Raw genomic sequence first — 20,380 nt, 5'->3', positions numbered from 1 at the left:
AACACAATGAATATTGCTGTCGGATTTGTATTTCAAGTTGAGTATTGGTGTTCATATTTTGGGCTTATATTTTAATCAATTTCTAAGAACCCATACAAGCAACCTCTTTCTGCAAAGGAACACTTGTAAAATAATAGTTGAAATTTACTTTTTAAAAAAGTGTCAAATGTCGTCTGCTTTAGAGCCAAGATTACGCATATACACTAAACTTCGCGTGGAGATCCAGAGCATCGTCTGCTCCCACAACAGTAGTCAAATAAGTACACACACACTCCATAGCCTCCACTGCTTTAGATAAAGTGGGAATTGAATAAGACTCATTTCCTTCTTCAGCATCATCATCATCACTTCCATCTTTGTTTTCTTTCAACTCCTGTTCGTGAATTTCATCGATTGACATGGTTAGGCAAACAGTGAGATCATCACACTTGCAATACTCGTTGAAATTCATCTCTCCAGCAATCTGACGCCACTCTTCTAGGGGAAAAGGAGTAATTTCTGCTGCTTCTATAGTGCGATCCGCTATTTCACACTCTAGACGAATAAATGGAACCATCGAACGACACATTCAAACTTTGCGCTTGTTTGCACCATTTAAGAAGAACATCTTCCAATTCTGGAACTTTCCCATCACGAACGTGCTTTCACTTTTTGTCACACTGACTTGGGATTTTTTTGCTGTTTCTTACAATCGTGCTTGTATACAGGTATGTTTAATCTTCACGCTAACTCCACTCGCTTTACGAGTGGATTTTGGTCCTCTTCCTCGGGAATTTCAATCTTTTCTTAAGTTGTAATCTGCTTCACCATTAGTTTTCTCTCCATTTCAATTGTAATTAAACTGCCCTCGCTATGATAATTCGTGCAATAGCGGCAACTGCCCACTCGTGAAATTTGTGTACAGTGGGCACTCCATAGGCAACAGAAGGTGAGAAGCTTGGGTTGGGGAAAATTGGGGCTTCTCATTGGCAGCAGTTTTGCATAGCCAGACATTCCCGAAAAATGGCCGCATTTTATTCTTCATCACGTCACAAGAATTGAGAAATGCATTTGGATATCTCACGGTCGTAGAAATAGATGTGGAATGAATGCAAGAATGTTAATGGCTAATAATAATAAATTAAATCATGAATTTGGAAGTTAACCCAAGAAGATACTAGAGTTCGAATTGTGGGTTGCGTCACTGCAAGCTATAGAGTATGTGCACGTTTTTGGGAAGTGATCTTAAAAAAAAATTTATACTTCTAATTAATAATTAGGCTAAATTCAGAGTCTGAGAATAGAGAGGTGCTTTTTAAGTGAGATATTAATTGTTAAAATTTGCAAAATTAATGATGCGCTGAAACACTGGTCGGCCATATTCTCAAGCCTGTGACGTCATTTTGTTCGATGTGTTCTCAGGCATACCTTGTTCTTTAGGGTGAGCCCCTCTACAACGTATACTGAGTTCGGAAAGAAGCATGGAATGGCTTATGAACTAGATTAAAAGTGTATACATGCCATCATCTACATCTTTTAAGTCATTTATTTCTCGGTTACACTGACTACAAAACTCTATCAACTTTGTAACCTTGAACTACCTAATCGTATTTCTTACTCCTCGGTTCTCGCATTTGCGTTTGTTTGCAGATTTATAGTGACATTAAAATTATTGGAAGCAATTAAACAGTGATGATCCTTGAAAATAGTACTACTTAGTTCGTGAAAACTAAGTCAGTAATTAGTAACAAATTAACATAGTAACAGTACCCGTACAACCCGTACTAGTAACTAAAAAACGGAAAAATTAATTTTCGATAAATCGGTTGTGAAATAAGCTCATTATTACGTATCACAAGTCGGGACTACTTTTTGGAAATGCACCGCACGCAGGGATTCCTCGCTCAATGGATAGTCATAACAAGACACTTGTACCTTGAAAACCTATAAACTTATGCTGTGAAGAAATGTAAAATGAACCAATTTTAAAATTGTGCTAACAAATGCTTTGAGAAGCATATTGAAACCGAATGACTGAAAAGTAATCGTCTGATCTAACTATCAAACATTTGATTTCCAGCCCGAGAGATTTCCATCATTCATCCGGACCAAGTTTTCAATAAGCAATTTTTAGATATACCTCACAAATGCTATTCATAAACTTCAACCAAGAAAATTTATATCTGACAGACATATCTCTGTTAGCAAAATGAAAGTAACTTGAAGAAACATTGAGAGAATCAGAACTCTGATTTTGAATATGTACATTAATTCTAAGAAAGAACAAATACGTCGATAAAAAGTGCGTTTTTTAAAGAAATGAAGATCAGATTACTGCATTGACTGGACCAAAATGTAACTTCATTGTGCTTACGTTTCAAATCTTAAATAGCCCAGAAGAACCGAGCTCAGTAGCGGCAATTAAATAATGAACTAAGGATATTCATCCAGTCACCACGGGCCATAACTGAGTATGAAAAATTATTTTTCGTGAGTCAGTAGGTTAAATAATAATAGAAGAGAAAATAGATAAATTAAATTATGATCGGTATTTGAAATAATGATACAAATATCGGTAGTTATCTACGTAACGGCACTTTTACTTCCGTAAACCTTCGAATCGTGCTAACAAACTTTTGGCCAATTACCTACTGTAAACAATCTTACTTAATTCACTTAGACCTAATTTCCGATGAGGTTTCCCGTGGATTGTTCTTTATTATGAATGAGGCAAAACAACAAAAAAGCTCCAGTTCAACATTAAAACTTCGTGCCGAGGCATGTAGGTATAGTCCAACATAATCAGCACGGTCGATCATTGAAGCATCCACCTTCGGGACATTATTTGAAGAAACCTCCACGAAACCTGATTCCATGATAAGCACTTAAACGTATTTCCCTTTACACAGATCAGATCCAACAACTTTTTTCAATGCACACGTAGTTTATTGTATCAAAAACACGATCATAACAATATAAACACCTTGCACGCTGTTGAGATAAAACAGAATGACGTCACATACCGAGGAGCCAATAAATGAGCATTTTCGCCTGCCCAATATCGTAGCGAAAACAATGCATATTAAATCTTAATTATTAAATAAACTAAGCAATAATTAATGCTGCTAATCGAAATTCATGATATTTATGATACACTTTATCGAATAAACTGCATTTCAATCGTATTCCTCCCGGGTGCACATACTCTATTGAGCGTACTAACCAGGAAAGTGCAATTTTTTCAAACGTACTAACCAAATACTTTTACGTGTATTTTGTTCGGACGATACCGGGACCAAGAGAAATCGCCGTACTAAGGAGGAAAATGTACTAACCAAGTTCCACTGTAATGAAATTCTTGGTTTTTTCCAGGTAACATTTTTTTTTCAAGTGTTCATGGTCTTTTTCAGGTTTTCATGGCCTCCTTTAATATGCAAATGCCCTTTAGGACTTTCTTCCGTCTGGACACCGGAAGTCCATTTTTAATTCCTCGCCGAGAGATTTTTCTTTGCGCACGTTGATATTATTACAAAACCGTAAACAAATTTCCCTTACCCAATCTTTCTGAGATCACGGAAAATATTTTATTAAAATTGCTTATAAAATGTAATAAATCATAAAATCTATTTCATATAATAAAAATGCACTTGGTTTGAAATATATAAAGACAAAATACATACCTGCTGAAACATGTTATTTTCACTTGCACTTTATTATTCACATAAACTCAAACGAGGTGAGCTCAGTCTATTGATAGCTATTGCCATAAATTGAAAGCCTATTTGCCATAGAAATGTTTCCTTGAGTAAAATTCCAATGGCAAACTCATATTTTGAAGCATATGGCATGCGCCCTTATTTTGTGTCGGAACCGAACTTCGAGTTACAAATCAGATAATTTTCGTAAATGGTTCATTCTGGGTCCATTAGAATTGCAAGTCATTTCATTCGTCCTTTTTCGAATACAAGTCCATCCCAAGCTATCACTGAACTTGAAATGCTTAGACAAAATAACAGACTTCCACCATTAAAATGGGATATATAGGTCAATGTGTTGTCATATAGTACGGACCAATTGCTACACTTTGAATATTCCTGTGTAGATAAATGCGTAGACTAAGAGTCTGCGCGTGCCTGACCTTGAAACATGGTTAACATATCGAATTTGATCAGTCAACCAAAGTATTATTATCAAGATTGAGATATTTATAAGGTTTCATGGCAAAATTCACGGCTTTTTCCAAGTTTTTTCACGGTAGACAAAATTCATGCCTTATTCACAATTTTAAGGTTTTCACGGTTGAGTGTGAACCCTGTATTCTTCAACTCAACAGTCAAATTTAGTATCGAAGGTGGCCACCGCAGCCAGTGCCTAATGGAGGACTTCATCTGCTTACTTGGCGTGGGAAACTTCGCAGAAATAGCCAATATCGTCAGTAATCAATAGGTCGATAGTTTCAGTCGAAACCTATGTAATCGATCTTCTGTATGAAGGCCGTCACGTGAAAATGAAATGCAGACGATGATAACATGAAAGATGTAGTTAATAGTGCTTTGCTAGTGACTATCATCAATCGACACACCCTTTAATCACATCCATATTATTAAGCATATTTCAAGGAAATAAATTCATGGATTCAGCAATGAGGAAAAAATTGAAATATGTATGTACTCCCTTTAAAAAAAAAAGAATGCGTCTATTTCTAGCGCAAGTGATATCAATGAAATGGAGGATACGAAATCACAAACTTCATTATTTCATTGTGAAGATTTCTCGGGATCACCACTGGGTCAGGAACTCCATATCTGGCGACGTTTCGATGTACGACTTGGTCAATGTTCTTCAGGGCTGTGGGTCATTCTTATTGAATTACAGACAGCCCTGAGGACGATGATCGAGTCCGACATCGAAACGTCGGCAGATATGGAGTTCCTGACCCAGTGGCGATCCCGAGAAATCTTAACTAAGTCCATTCGCCGGGAAAGCACCAAATCTTTCTTCATTATTTCACTCTAAAGAGGTGAAAAAATTGCCTCAGGACCAAAAATTTATTTCATTCTAGAGAATTTTTTGCTGTACATAGGTTTGTTGTACAGAGGATGAAAATACACATGACTTATGGGAAGAAATTCGGGACCGTAACTTTTTTTTGTTGCATAGAGAACTTGTCTTCTATAGAGGTTTGTTCTAAAGAGGTTTGACTGTATTTTCGTAACCAAAATTTAAAAAAGTAATAAAACGTCAATAATAACTAGTAATAACAAAAAAACACACACACCCTTCTAAAAAAATTTATGGAAAGTACTTTCCAGCACTGCTAATTCTGCCATGATGTCACTGTTGCTAATGATGTAATGATGAAAGCACCAAATCAATTATAAAAATTTCAGGAGAGGAAAAATATAAAGATTTTGAGACGAAACATGATAAAACAGTAGGAAACCTTGAAATTTTCTCAATTTGGAATCTATGTACTTTTGGGCGAAAATTTTCAATTCAAAATTGAACATAATGTATTCAATTTTGTCAACTTAATTTTTTTTTTAACAAACCATTTAGGCTCAAGAAAAATTAGAATGTCTTTCATTCATCCATATGAAAACCTTTTTTCTCCAAAATTTAAACAATGAATCCGGTTAAGTCCAATCATCATTGCTGAAATGACCTTCACATCTGATTTTTTTGGAAATCCTATTTTTTTTAAATACAGGAAGTTACTACATGCCTAAAATATGAGACACCAAAAGTACTCTAAATGCATACTCTTATAATGATAAAGTTGGGGGTTCCTTTCTTAAAGCATTATGCTCGCAGCTGAGCTTAAAGCCACTGAGTGTTTACAGCGAGTTGTGGAAGGTGGATCAACCTCTAGATAATAGTGGTTAGTAGCAAAATAAGCAAGTTCGATCGTCAAATAAGCAGTCGTGGACAAAAAGCGACAGTGTTCTGAGGGGGTATTTGTTTATCCTTGAGTAAGGTAGACCATTTATGAGGGTAAACCAAAGTAAGTCGCTGCCAGACCGCATGAAGCGCTAGGAGCAATCCATCAACACCACCGTGTTCCTTGATTTCTCCACTACCACTCTTGACCGCCTTTAAGAATTGTTGAAAATCCATTGTTGGCAAACAAGCTGTTTCCATGGAGCTTCCCCTCTTGCCTCCGTCCCGGACTGAAATTCAGTCTGTCAAACGATTTTTGCCCAGGAAAAAGGCGAAACCTATCGACATTAATCGCCAATCGGTTGAAGTCTACGGTGAAAAATGTATGGACGTTAAAAACGTTCATAAGTAGTGCTACAAGTTTCTTTTCGGCCGCGTAAATGTCCACCGCCAGGTGAGTACCCAAACAGCTCACCCAAGACCACCAGAGGTAGCGCATGGAATGTGTGGAAGAAATTATGCGCCATTTTGAAGAGGAAGGGGACGATTTTTTTGGGCACTATCACCCACTGATTTCCACATGTTGCTCACCCTGAAAAAACACCTAGGATGAATGAAGTTCGTGACGGTCGCCAAGGGGATGAAAAGTCTGAAGTGAGTGGGGGGGGGGGTGTGGCTCTTGCCTCCAAAATTTTAATATAACTGCCATATGTAATTCATAATTTCAGGGATATTTTAAATTTTTTACTTATGCAATCATGGAAACCATTCCCTTTTCAACTACTCGTTATTTCAAATTATGTCAAATATTCACTTCCATTTTCCACTTATCCAGACCTCTCATACTTAAGTTCACAATATTACATTCATGTTTTACAATGCAATTATTGCTACTGAAACCCAGAGTTCAGGAAAATTGTCATACTTCCCCGAACACGGGTATTACCAATCCGCCACAACAACAACGTTGTTCGAATTCACATTTACGGCAGTACGTGGTGTGACGTTTTTACCTTGTTTTACCCAAAATTGAAAAACCAGCCATATCGCAGAAGCCTAATTAAAGAGAGCATCATACAAGGCTCAACTAAGAAAGGGATTTGTTAATAATTTAGATAACTAACATTGGTGGTGTTGATAGCTTAAATTTGAAGCTGTAGGTCATGATTTTTGTTTCAGTTAAGACATCTTGGCCTCTTCAGCTTTAGGCATACACATATATAGAAATTCCATGCAGACAATGTCATCAAATTTTCTGAGACCCTAAGGGACAAACATTATTTGAATTGAGGTGGAATTACCCACTGATAAAAAGACTTACCATATGCACTATCTTCTTCGTGTAAAAGTTGGGAATGACTGAGTCAATGAATGCAAATGGCAGTTCAATGAGCATGAACATGCGAGCAAAAAACTTCTGCAGAATTGGATGCATTCCCAAGAATTCAAGTACATTAAATCCACCAGGTGCACGGTGTGCAGTAAGAGCGATGAAAAAACCATCATTTTCAGTGCGTTTTATGTTGTCTGGTGCACCTGGAAGGCCATCAAGAAACACATCGGTCTGCCCCTTCTTTGGACCCTTAAGGTGATACCTGTAACACAATACATAACATATACACATTAAAAATTCTATTCTTAAGTACCTCTAACTTTAATGACCAAATAAATTAAATATATTTTCTGATTTGCACCACTCCCACATGGCTATTTATCCAAAAGAAAAGCACTTTTTATAACGTTAACTGAGATAGAATGATTCAGTAATTTGCAAAAATTGCCCATAGTAAAATAGTTGCCGTGTCCCTATTTGTACCCATATTTTCAGAGTTTTAAAACATTTATACCTTCAACTATATAACTAAATGCTATAACATCAGCATCAAACGTGATGTCAAAAATCATGCCTGATGCCGATGACTTGAGCAGGGTGGGACAAGAAATGTTATTTTCAAAACATTTTCACAAAAAATAAGGACTCTAAAAATTCATTTAATACCTTTCACCACTGAGAGAATGTAAGTTCAACTGATTCAGCCATGATATGGAGGAAGTTGGACATATTGAAATGAAAGGTGGTTGCACTTTTCCACAGTAATTTAATACATACACATCTGGTACAAGTCCTTCTCCCTCTTCCTATCACACGTCTGGTCTTGTATTAGATGATAGCTCTGTAAGCCGAAATATGTCGTATGAATTTAAATTATCGTGGAAAAGTGCAACTTTGGCTTGAGAAAACGCTGTTAACACAATAAGTTGACCGTGGACTCCCGATAAGATGGGATTGGAAGGTCTCTTGATAATGACGAGCAAACATTGAGACCCATTGAGCGAATAAATTACTGGAAAATTACTACGGCTGTTTAATCATATCACAATGAATTTCCACTAAGTGTCATAGAAAAAAATAAAATTTCTGTTAGAGTACGTTATTAACAAAATAAGCATCGCCTGGGTGGAATTCGGAAAGGCGTTGCCAAGGCTATGTTTATGTTTATGTTTTAGATGTAACTGTTTCTCTTGTTCGCAGTGGACGTGTGCGTTATAACCTCTTGTAAAATAAAAGGTTTTTTCCTGCATGTGCTAGCAGGTTATGGGCCCAGCCACAACGGGTTCCACTGCGAAAAGGGTGCTTTGCAAAAGGCGAGATCTGTGATTTGAGAAAGTGAAAAACGAGGTAGGAAACGGTCGTTTGTGCCAGTGGCGGTTGGTACATTTTTAATGATCATGGCATCCCTGAACGAAGACTTCGCGAGCCGGATACCAAGTTTGAACTCAAATAATCACTTTGCTTGGGCGTTGCGAGTGAAAGCAGATTTATTACTTAGGGATGCATGGGAGGCTATTGAAGGTTATACCGATGCGGAAGGTGCTGTGTTATCTCAGGGTGAAGTTCGGCGTCGCGCGAGATGTAACACAATCGCCTTGTCCGTTATTTACAAAACTGTTGGGGACGAATTTCTTGGGGATATCGCGGAATGTGCATCGGCAAAACAGGCATGGAACATTCTAGACCAACTGTGCAACTGCGATGACCTGGTGATGGTTTTGAAAGAACTCACTCACTGTGTCAAAACCGAAGATGTATCCATCCAAGAATATTTTTCCAAGATGCAAACTCTCCAGAAGAGGGCGGCCAAGGGAGGATTCGAGATGACGGACAAGCAGGTAGCTGGCATAATTCTCGGTAATCTACCGGAGACGTACCAGGGCTATGTGAAATCATGGGAAATAGAGAGCTCTAACCTTACAACGACTCTCCTTAAGTCAAAATTGTTGGCGGCAGAAAAGAAGCTGATTTATGATAAGCAAGGAGATTATGAAAAACATTTAGTTTTTCGAGTCCAGACTTCTAAACAGAAAGGGAAGACTTCTAACGAAGGCAGGATGGGCGGAAGTAATCCGAGGAAAGATTATAAGGAAAATTCAGCGAAATCAGCCAACAACGAACGACGATTTTGGTGCTTTGCCTGTGGGAAGGAGGGACATATTTCAAGGAATTGCCCTAGGAAGAAGGAACATGAAGGGGAAATAATCGTAGTAGAGCAGAAGAAGGTATCAACAGCCATCGTGTCCAGGGAATTCGTGTCGCTCTGCGCGAAGAGGAAAGTACCCGACGGCCAGGGAGTGTGGTTATTGGACTGTGGTGCTTCAGATCACATGTGCCCGCGAAGAGAACTATTTCACCACCTTGAACCAATGGAAGGAGAAGTAGAGGTTGGTGACGGCGCCCCTTTAAGAATTGAAGGCAAGGGAAGTGTGATGCTGAACATATCGGACGAATGCGGAGGTAAAGATGTGGAACTTAAGGAAGTTCTTTATATACCAGCACTACAAGATAGCCTAATTTCGCTAGGGCAAATCGAGGAGAAAGGTTGCAAGATAGAGACCTTCAACGGCGTAGCAAACATCTATCTTAGGGAGAAACTAATTGTCAGGGCAGTAAGAGTCGCTCGACTTTACTTTGTGTCCACTGTGGGAGGCATCAGTATACAGGAGATTAGTGAAGAATTTAACAATATGGGGAAGAAGAAGGGAGGTGGAGGAGGTAGTGGAGGCGTGGTGGATGGGATAGATACCACAGAAATGAACCGCAAGCAACTTGAGGCTCATTGTCATCGGTTGAGGGAAGAACTGGAGAGGGAAAGAGAAGAGCGAAACTTCTTTCAAATTGAAAGAGACAAGTTAAAATCTTTCTGGGATATTACTAGAAAGGAATTGGAAGAAACTAAGGCCGAACTAAGAAATAAAGATCGTGACATGGAAGAAGAGGAAGAGGCTCATCACTCTGAAATGAAGTTCCTCAGGCAGAAGATAAAACATCTCCTCTATGAACATCAAAATAACTTGGAGGAACTCAAGGCGAGAGGTGGAGAGTCAGAGGAGGTGACACCCATCCAGGGGCCAGGGGAGGTAATCATAAACCTCTGTGAAAAAGAGCCTGTCTATAAAGGAGGAGCGGAGGGTGGTCTACCACATAGGTCTCAAGGAGAAGACGATGACTTGGAGGAACTCGAGGCGAGAGGTGGAGAGTCAGAGGAGGTGACACCCATCCAGGGGCCAGGGGAGGTAATCATCGCCTGCTGCAGAGGTCCAGATAGCAACATCCCGGAGAATGCAGAGGAGGCACGGAGTGAACCAGATGCGGAGAAGTGGAAGGCTGCGATGGAGGATGAGCTGGCGAGCATGCAACGCCAGTGTACATGGGAGATAGTCAAACGTCCCACTGAGATCAATGTCGTGGGGAGTAAGTGGGTATTTGCTATAAAAAGGAATCACATTAGGTGGAGGACCTATCATATGGCGATCTAAAAAGAAAAGTTGTGTTTCTACTTCATCTATTTTTCTGAGTATTTGTCTTTATATGATTCTGTGACTGAACTTATGTGGTTGAGAGAGTTTTTGCAGGAAATTGGACAAAGTAAAAACAGGGGAGGTTTCATTCCAGTATGTCAGATCAAATGATAATGTCGTTGATATGTTGACAAAGCCACTGTCAGGAACTAAGACAAAAGAATTTTGTAAGATGTTAAATCTTAAGGAGTGCTAAGAGATTTATATTTCAAATTATTATTTTGTCAATCCCTAGGGGAGGTGTTAGAGTACGTTATTAACAAAATAAGCATCGCCTGGGTGGAATTCGGAAAGGCGTTGCCAAGGCTATGTTTATGTTTATGTTTTAGATGTAACTGTTTCTCTTGTTCGCAGTGGACGTGTACGTTATAACCTCTTGTAAAATAAAAGGTTTTTTCCTGCGTGTGCTAACAATTTCTTTGTTCTTTTCCACACTTTATTTTAAAAAGCACGACCTAGGTTTCAGCATCTCATGCTATCATCAGGTGGTGATGGACCTGATGATAGCATGAGATGCTGAAACCCGGGTCGTGCTATTTAAAATACAGTGTGGAATAGAACATGGTAATTTTATTTTATTCTATGATGAAGCAGTTCCACAGAGTAATGCCTGAGATCGTGTCTTATATTTAGAGATGTGCGAATAGTATCCGCGAATACTCGAATACCTCGAATACTAAAAAGTATTCAATACTCGAGGTCACGAATAATTATTCTAAAGGTGCTATCTCGAATACCTTGAATACTTTGAATTTCACATCATACTCAGTCACACGTACGTCGTTTGCAGTTGACTCGGAAAAATGTAGAGAACTCTAGTCTTTTACTGCATGCAGTGCGATTTTAGGCAAGTTGACAAACTACATCAAATTCATGGAATAGAGCGGTGAAAAGAGTTCCACGTGGGGAACCAAAATTGATCGGGTGAAAAAATCCGAAAATCCCTGGTTTCCCCCACCAGGAAAACCTCAGTGCCACATCTCACAATTCCCAAAATCCGCTACCCCCTCTATCCATCAGCCCTTCGCACCTCCTCCAACGCTTTCCTCCTCTCCATTTGGACATACATATTCACTTCAAGCCAATCAGTAGCCTGACTAAATTACTCCATGAATTTACCTGATTATTCTAGATGCCATAGTCTCTGCCACTAGCACATAATTTTCCTCGCTGGATAAGCTGACCCCATTGGCTAAATAGAGGTTATCCACAAGCACTTCATTCTGTTTAGTCTTAGGGTTGTATCTCAAAAGCCTGAAACAAATTACATTGCCATAACCAATCAGGAGGAGACGGATGAGATTTTCCACACACATGCACAATCACCAATAATTAATACTACAACCTTCCACACCAATAATTAATACTACAACCTTCCACTTCTATCCCCAAACACAGAAAAGCCACCATTCTGGAGATCCACAACTGCAGATGAATCTGACCAATAAACCATTCCATCACTAGCAACATCAATTCCATTCGGAAACTTTGCTTTTTTGCCATTTATAGGCTCATCCATAGAGACTAGTTGTGTGAAAGCTCCTGAAAACAAAAGAAAACATAACTTTCATATCAAACCCAAGGACACAACAACGATGCTTAGGTTGCATTATCACTTTAACTATCACTGCATAGACAAAAAATCAACACTATTCAGTCACAAACACCAGTATAAACAATGATACATAGATAAACACAAAGCCAATAATGTTCTTGACGGTAATAGAGGACACCAGCACCACTATGTGGCCAATTTCGGCAATATGGTACTGTGACACCCCCTCCCCAAATGCTTGAAATCGTGGAAAAAAGGGATGGTGAACATGGAGGATAAGCTTATAGCCAAAATATCAGATTTCTCCTAGGATAAGGTCAAATCTGTGCTGGCTGGGACCCTGACATAGTTAGCGAACAAAAAAATGTTTAATTTATCTCTGGAATGTAGCAGAGGAGCCAAACTCTCATTTGCATTCAGAGTACAGAATTTGTACAAAAACTGCAGACTTCACAGAAAAATGACTGCCTAAATGAATCATGGTCAAATTGAAAGGGATGGAGCTTCTATTCAGACCTTACAAAAGGATATATTTTTGCATGACTTTAAAACTTGACTTCTTTTCTCCCATCAGGAAGTGGCTGATGATGCAGACTTGGTTTCCTGAAATTAGGTTTTATCTTGTACAATGGGTTACGACGCTTGCTCCATGTTAACATTTTGCCACTGTCTCACTCAAACAATTGTTTGTACTTGATTTATCTTTGTGCCATTTGTTTCTCTAATTTTCACCTCCTGTTTGCTGGTCCTAAATATTATGCTAGCTTGCAAGCAATTTTCATGGCCACACTTGATCTTTGTGTGAATTCTTTTATCTTTTCCCTTTGAATAAATGTTTTGCTATCTGTATGCTCTGGTTTCTATTTATTCATCCATTTTATCAATGCTATCAAGTATCTCATTTCTAAAAATATTGATTGAACACACTTTTTTTACAGTGCTTTTGAACAGTATAAATTCCCTATGAGTTTAAAAAATAAATAGTTTAACATCTAAATATTGCATAGGAGCACCTTATTATGAATATAAATATTGAGGGGATGTGAGCCAGAAAATCAATACGTACAATTCATGTATGAGTGCCTGTAGATACATATGTATATTTCACGTATGGGTATTCAGATTTCCAATTTGTAATACGCACGCATACATACATCCTGAGGGACTTTTAAAGCACTTTTACGTGAAATAAACAAACAATACGGTCATATTCCATCATATACATAAGTATATTTCATGTATAGGTATTCAGATTTCCAATTTGTAATACGCACATATACATACATCCTGATAGACTATTGAGCCACTTTTACGTGAAATATACAGACAATACGATCGTATTCCATCTTATACATATATATTTGCTCATGCATTTTTCATGTATTATTAATGCAATACAAATGCTGTATTGTATGGGAGCAATAAATGCTAGTTGTAATCTTGTTTGAGCATTTGCATTTCATATGCAGACGGCTGGTTTCTTAACAACCCCTGCCACACCCCTTTTTAAGCAAATATCGGGGTAGTATGTAGATGTAGAATTCACAGAACTAACAAAATATCGTTCCAAAGTGCATTAAAAAAATGACTATGACAATGATCATTCCCAAGTTTCCCAATAATTTTTCCGCTCTCTCAAAATCGACCAATCCCTACTCTAATTTTCGTGCTAATTTACCACATTCAGCACTTATACAAACACTAACATTGATGGACATGTACTAGAACCATGTTCACTGTTCTGTAGGATAATTTATATCTGAAGTTTTCTGCAAATTGGCCTTCACTCATGCATGGCCACGTAACATATTCATAATCATACAATACATCATACATACAATATTCATTAATAAAATCATACAAGGCATGCTAAAAGGGGGCCCAGGAAAATGGGCATAAAACTTCTTAATAATTTGCCTTCTAATCTTAGAAATGTGAATGATGATATTTTGTTTAAAAACAAGTTGAAAAAACTTTTACTGAGAAAAATGTACAGTGGAACTTGGTTAGTACGTTCCTCCTTAGTACGACGATTTCTCTCGGTCCCGGTACCATCTGAACAAAATACAGGTAAAAGTATTTGGTTAGTACGTTTGAAAAAATTGTGCTTTCCTGGTTAGTACGCTCAATTGCTAGCCGTGACGCAACCCGCAATTCGTTCTCCAGTATCTTCTTAAGGGTCGTAAAGCTCCGAATTCATGATTTAATTTATTATTACAGGCGGTCCCCGACTTTCGTACACAATGCGTTCCCGAAAACTTGTACGAAAGTCGAATTGTACGAAAGTCGAACCATTGACTTCCATACTAATTAGGGGTTACGTTCCAAAAGAGCGGAATTTACGTACTAAAACCTTTTTTTTCACGGAATTCATTTCAATTGACTTAATTTTAATAATATATTATTAAAACTCCTCAAATCATATAATTTATTTCGAAAATACGCAGAAAATGCAAATATAAGTTTAAAAAACAAGAACTCCGTTGGCTATCGAGTGAAACTTCCTCTTGGCGTTTAAGTTGACATTCCACTTATTACGTCCACTATAAATAAAAGGACATATCAAGTAGCATAAAAAAATGTATTCGTTGAACCCGCACTCTGGATACCTTTTAATTTTTACACCAAAATTCGATGTTTGGCAGGTGACATTCGTGATCGCGTATATTCCGCATGTTATTCAAAAAAGACAAAAGACAAACGGAATTCGGGTGATATGTCGTGCAATATTGTTGCTGAAGGTTTACATGAATCAAACAGCACTCAAACGAAAAAACACAATTAGAAAGAAGGTCTTACTAGTTTTATTGAAAGCTATTCGATGATGTCTAGTCAACTTCTTTTGAAAAATATCTTCAATGAAGGCTTTCCTCTTCTCTTGATAAAGGAGCCTATAGCAGGCAGTCTCTCTCCCAAATAAATCACCTATATCAGAGTCAATTACCAACAATTCCCTTCATTATATACGTTAATATTGTTCGCATATACTGCCAATACTGCAATTTGAAACAATTGAATGTTGGGATGCACAATAAACATAGCGGGAATTTTAAAAAAATTACAGACCAGCGTCCGAAAGTCCGAATTTAGCGTACGAAAGTCGAGTAAAAGGTGTCAATTTTGAATGTACGAAAGTGCGAATTGTACGAAAGTCGAGTGTACGAAAGTCGAGGACCGCCTGTACTAGCCATTAAAATTCTTGCATTCATTCCACATATCTTTCTTCGACCGTGATTTATCCAAATGCATTTCTCAATTGTTATGACGCGATGAATAATAAAATATGGCCATTTATCAGGAATGTCTGACTATGCAAAACTGCAGCCAATGAGAAGCCGCAATTTTCCCCACCCCGAGCTCCTCACCTTCTATTTCCTCTGCAGTGCCCACTGCGCACAAATTTCACGAGTGGGTTGCTATTGCACGATTTATCATGATGAAGAAATGAGTCTTATCCAATTCCCACTTTATCTAAAGCAGTACAGGTATCCCCCGCTTAACACGGTAGATACGTTCCGAAAAAGTGCCGTGTTAAGCGAATTCGTGCTAAGCGAATTATTAAAAGCCATTAGAAATTCCGTACATAATTTATCGGTGATACTAACATCGAATAACAAAATTGGGCCTAGAAAAGCTCGGTTGGCTAGTTTTATATAAGTTTATTTGCCTAATAACAACATTAGTTATAATTACAAAATTCTAAATGCAATAATATTGTTATTATTTCAATTTTCCGAAATTATGTTAATAAACTGCAAGTCCACGCTACTCATTGAAGTTAGGGTAGTGAATCGCTGACTGCTTAGCACAGCATGTATTTCACGTTGGTGGAATCACAAATTGGACGAATTAACCTGAAATAAAGCATACAGTTTATTAAAGACGAAACAGAGATGCTAACGTAGAGGCAGAAACGGCCAAAAATGGGTAATTTAAATAGATCGAAGAAGAAAACAAAGGAAATGCGATTGGCGCTATTTATTCTGGCAAAGACTGTAGAACGGACGAAAGTACAAGGACAATTTAACCGCAAAGAAACTTTGCACTTAGAAAAGTAATGGCCTGACAATACGTAGAGAATGATATAGATACCTGAGAACTTATGACAGGAAACTCGCGGGAATAGTGATTACTGCCTGGATGCATTGGATGACGAGGGGGCGTCCTCAGCTAGGTTTTCGGATGCATTAAATCTGGAACGTCCAGCCAGGTCTGGTCCAGCTTTTTTGAAGAAAGCATCCAATGAAAGTTGCTTGGCTTTGCAGCTATTTTCCTTGTAAATCTGCCTGTAACACCCAATTGCAGCATTTACTTCGCGATTTACTTTTGAACTGCGGATTTCATCTGGGTCACCATCTTCGAAAATTTGAAGTGCTTCTTCTATAAGGCAGAATGCCCTTGCTATTTCCTTGTTTTTTAAAGTTCGAACAGCTGCCTCTGGCTCTTCAGACATTTCGTCGCTGCAAGACCCTCCATGAGTTTCTTCCTCCCGGTCGTGAATTAACTCTTCATCGCTTAACTCGTGTTGTGCATTTAGCAGATCTTCAACCTCTTCTTCGTTCACTTCCTCGAAGCCAACTTTCCTGGAGAAACTAAGGATATCGGATTTCAAGAGGGAAACATTTTCGCCGACATCAAATCCCTTGAAATGTACACAATCTGGCCATAAATTTTTCCACACGCCATTCATACAGGTTAATGGTACAGCTGCCCAAGCCTCGGCGATAATGTCAATAGCATGCTTTATATTGAATTTACGCCAAAAATCTTTCACTGATTGTCTATCACCACCATCGGTTTCTTCGATCAATTTTGAGAAGGTTCTTCGGACATAGTGTGCCTTAAATGTGGCGATTACGCCTTGGTCCATGGGTTGGATAATGGACGTAGTGTTAGGGGGTAAGAACACAACTTTGATGTGCTCAGATAAATCAACAATATGAGGTGGGTGCCCAGGAGCATTATCAAGAACCAATAAAATTTTGAACTCCAAATTGTTTTTTGCGCAGTAAGCCTTAGTTTCCTTGTGCAGATGGTTTTTAAAATACTCTATAAATAAACCACTTGTAACCCAGGCTTTTGTATTGGAGCGCCAAATCACTGGTAGAAGCTCTTTCGAATATTTTCGCAAAGCTCTGGGGTTTTCAGAGCGATACACTAATAATGGTTTTAACTTCAAATCACCATCTGCATTTCCGCCTAGCACAAGAGTGCAACGGTCTTTGGCAGCTTTAAACCCAGAAGCAACTTTTTCATCCTGAGAGATAAATGTTCTGGATGGCATTCTTTTCCAAAATAAACCTGTTTCATCGATGTTTATCACTTGTTTTGGACTATAGCCACCATCTTCTATAATTTTTGCCAGCACTGCAACGAAATCTTCTGCCGCAACTTTGTCTGCCGCTGCAGCCTCCCCAGTAATTTTCAAATTATGAAAATTGTAGCGCTTCCTGAACCGGTCGAACCATCCTGAACTAGCAATAAATGGCTGCACACATTCTTTGTCCTTGCTTATATTCTTTTATATATATAATGCTTTTTCTTTGATGACTAGCGTACTCACTGGGATGCTGCTCTGATTTTGCCTCTCGATCCAGAGTGACAGCGACTTCTCCATTTTTTCCATGGTTTCAGACCGCGTTCGATTTACTTTTGCAGCGCTTACACTCGTTGCACATTTAAAGCTACTTTTAATTCTCCCCGCGTTGGAACAAATTGTCCTAACAGTAGCTTCGTGTAGATCCACGGCACGCCCAATGCCTGCGATGCGCTCTCCACGTTCGAAACGTTCTACTATTGCCATCTTCGCTTCCAATGCAATAGTCTTTCTCCTTCTTTTCCTTGGCCCATCACTCGTGGCAGATATTACACATTTTGCACTCATGTCCGAAAGTTTAGAATTGGTTTTTATGCGGTAAAACCACTGACAGGCGAGCACTCGGGATTTGAGGAGAAACCATGATGCGCCGTAAAGACGTCACTAGTGGGAACTATCTATCCAACTCGCGGGGTAAATTGATACAATTTACTTCTCTGTATCATTTCAGCACGAGGTTTTTGAGACATCAAAATGCTCGCATTCGCTGAGCTAACTGGATACCGCGGATGCCTTTTTTTCTTCTACGAAATGGAAACTTAGTATAATTTCTCGTAATCCTGTGATACCGATACGGTGGAGGCCGACAGTATAACCCATTACGATGTTTAGATATTGATGTCGTGGTCTGGGCTCAACAAAAAAGAACAAAATGTGTAACATGAAGTTGTTTTTCATTTCGCAATGGATTTTTTCTCAGATTACAGGCATTTGAATAGCTTTTTCCGTCGGCACTGCAAAAAATTTGATGTCACACTCGCGCACTCGGCGATCAACTCAAATGATGATATGATTTTATGAGGGCCAATGTATTTATTATAATTCTTAAAGTGGATGACGTAGGATATTTCTTCCCGTTTTATCCTTACTTAGTTACTCAAAAAAGTAGGCTTTGGTGTATTATACGTATCTGAAGTTAAATTAAGCGGGAACTTAGGTCAACTTCAGTAAAAGTGATTTTTGAGGACCAATCGTGTTATAGCGAATATCGTGTTAAGCGAATTCGTGTTAAGCGGGGGATACCTGTACTGCACGACGTCAATGCTACGAAGTACGTGCGTATTTAACTACTGCTGCAGGAGCAGACGATGCTTTGTATCTCCACGCGAAGCTTAGCTTAAAATTACTTGATCTCGGCACGAAAGCAGACGACATTACACAAATTTTTAAAGGAAATTTCAACTGTATAATATAAAATCTTCTTGTAATTACATCGTAATCTAATAATCTTGCGTGTTATTGATATATCGATCAATATAACAATCAATATGGTTTCATTCCAGAAGCGAATGTGTACGGCTGTTGCTGTATTGAAGGTTAATAAAATTTTGTCCAATTTTTATGATGTTCAAAAACAACCCGTTGATATACTCAGGGTTGTTGTTATATTCTCCAAGTGCTGTGACAAAAAAGAAATGACTTAGCTTTACTTGTCCTCTTTCTATAAATACATGTAGGATAAATCACGGGAGAAAGACGCCGTTTTCATGTAATTGTCTTCGGGAAATCTATGAAACATTGTGATTTTTTATTCACATGGTATTGTTTTTCAATGTAGCGCCCATTTTCTTTATTTTAAAGGTGAAAAGAGTTCAGGAAGGCGATCCTACGAGAACTACCGATAGTAATTGTAATTGTGACGACTTTTCCACAGATTGCAATTACCCCGACTGCTATTTTTTACTTTCCTCGTTAGCACGTTTTCCTGGTTAGTACGTTCATTTTTTGTGGTCCCTTCAGAAACGTACTAAACAGGTTCCACTGTATTATGTATTCAGTGGAGGAATTTCTAGATGATCTATAAGTATATATTGTATGATTTGACGTGCCTTGTATCTGGGCCATTATTTAATGTGCTAGATTGTTGGCCAAATAATAATAATAATTCAAGAGACAGTTGTCAATGGTTAGTTTCAGTGTTAAATTACATAGACACCAAATGTTCTAAAATCATCACAAGAAGGTAACTTACTTTTATTGACATCAACTTGAAATATGCCATAATATGCATCTGCCACAAATAAATATCCCTTGGAATCAAATTTCAAACCCAATGGCCGGCCACACACAGCTTCCTCAATGAATCCCCCTGAAATTTAAATGAAAGACAGAAATTGAAACATCCACATGATAAAAAGGTTATCAGAGCCTTAAGCCCATAAGACGCTTCCCAATTTATTGGCCAATCCATCGGATATTGGATTGTGGACCGACTGACACACACCAATTTCTAGCCCAATAATCGTTTCACAATATTTGACACAATTTCTCAGCCAATCTGGAATTTAAAACAGGTTCTATTTTCTCATGGCCAATCTCCAATCACAATTCAGTCTTGTCGACTCCTAGCGGCCAAACCTAGACAGGGTTCCCACTCTAACTACATTATAAAATTCACGGTTTTTTCCAGGTTTTCACGGTATAAATGTCATCAAATTCACGGTTTGTAGAAAAAACATTTTAGGCAGAAATATTGATCACGTAACAATCATCGGCTGCACGTTAACTAAAAA

General features: G+C 38.3%; 1 protein-coding gene across 2 annotated transcripts in view; it reads right to left on the bottom strand.

The window, feature by feature from the left end:
• The window catches only part of LOC124167577 (adipocyte plasma membrane-associated protein-like), a 30,443-nt gene that overhangs the window by 6,245 nt on the left and 3,818 nt on the right, over nucleotides 1-20,380 (bottom strand). For both annotated transcript variants that reach the window (XM_046545549.1, XM_046545550.1), the window contains 4 exons: nucleotides 19,840-19,956; nucleotides 12,090-12,258; nucleotides 11,836-11,970; nucleotides 7,181-7,454 (listed from right to left, as the gene is read on the bottom strand). In XM_046545549.1, the coding sequence (XP_046401505.1) occupies nucleotides 7,181-7,454; nucleotides 11,836-11,970; nucleotides 12,090-12,258; nucleotides 19,840-19,956 (695 nt within the window). The remainder of the gene's footprint in view (nucleotides 1-7,180; nucleotides 7,455-11,835; nucleotides 11,971-12,089; nucleotides 12,259-19,839; nucleotides 19,957-20,380) is intronic.

Source organism: Ischnura elegans, chromosome 11 (assembly GCF_921293095.1).
Source record: "Ischnura elegans chromosome 11, ioIscEleg1.1, whole genome shotgun sequence".
Classification (NCBI taxonomy): Eukaryota; Metazoa; Arthropoda; class Insecta; order Odonata; family Coenagrionidae; genus Ischnura; species Ischnura elegans.
Note: the sequence above shows the minus strand (reverse complement) of the source record. Positions and strands in the feature narration are given on the sequence as shown.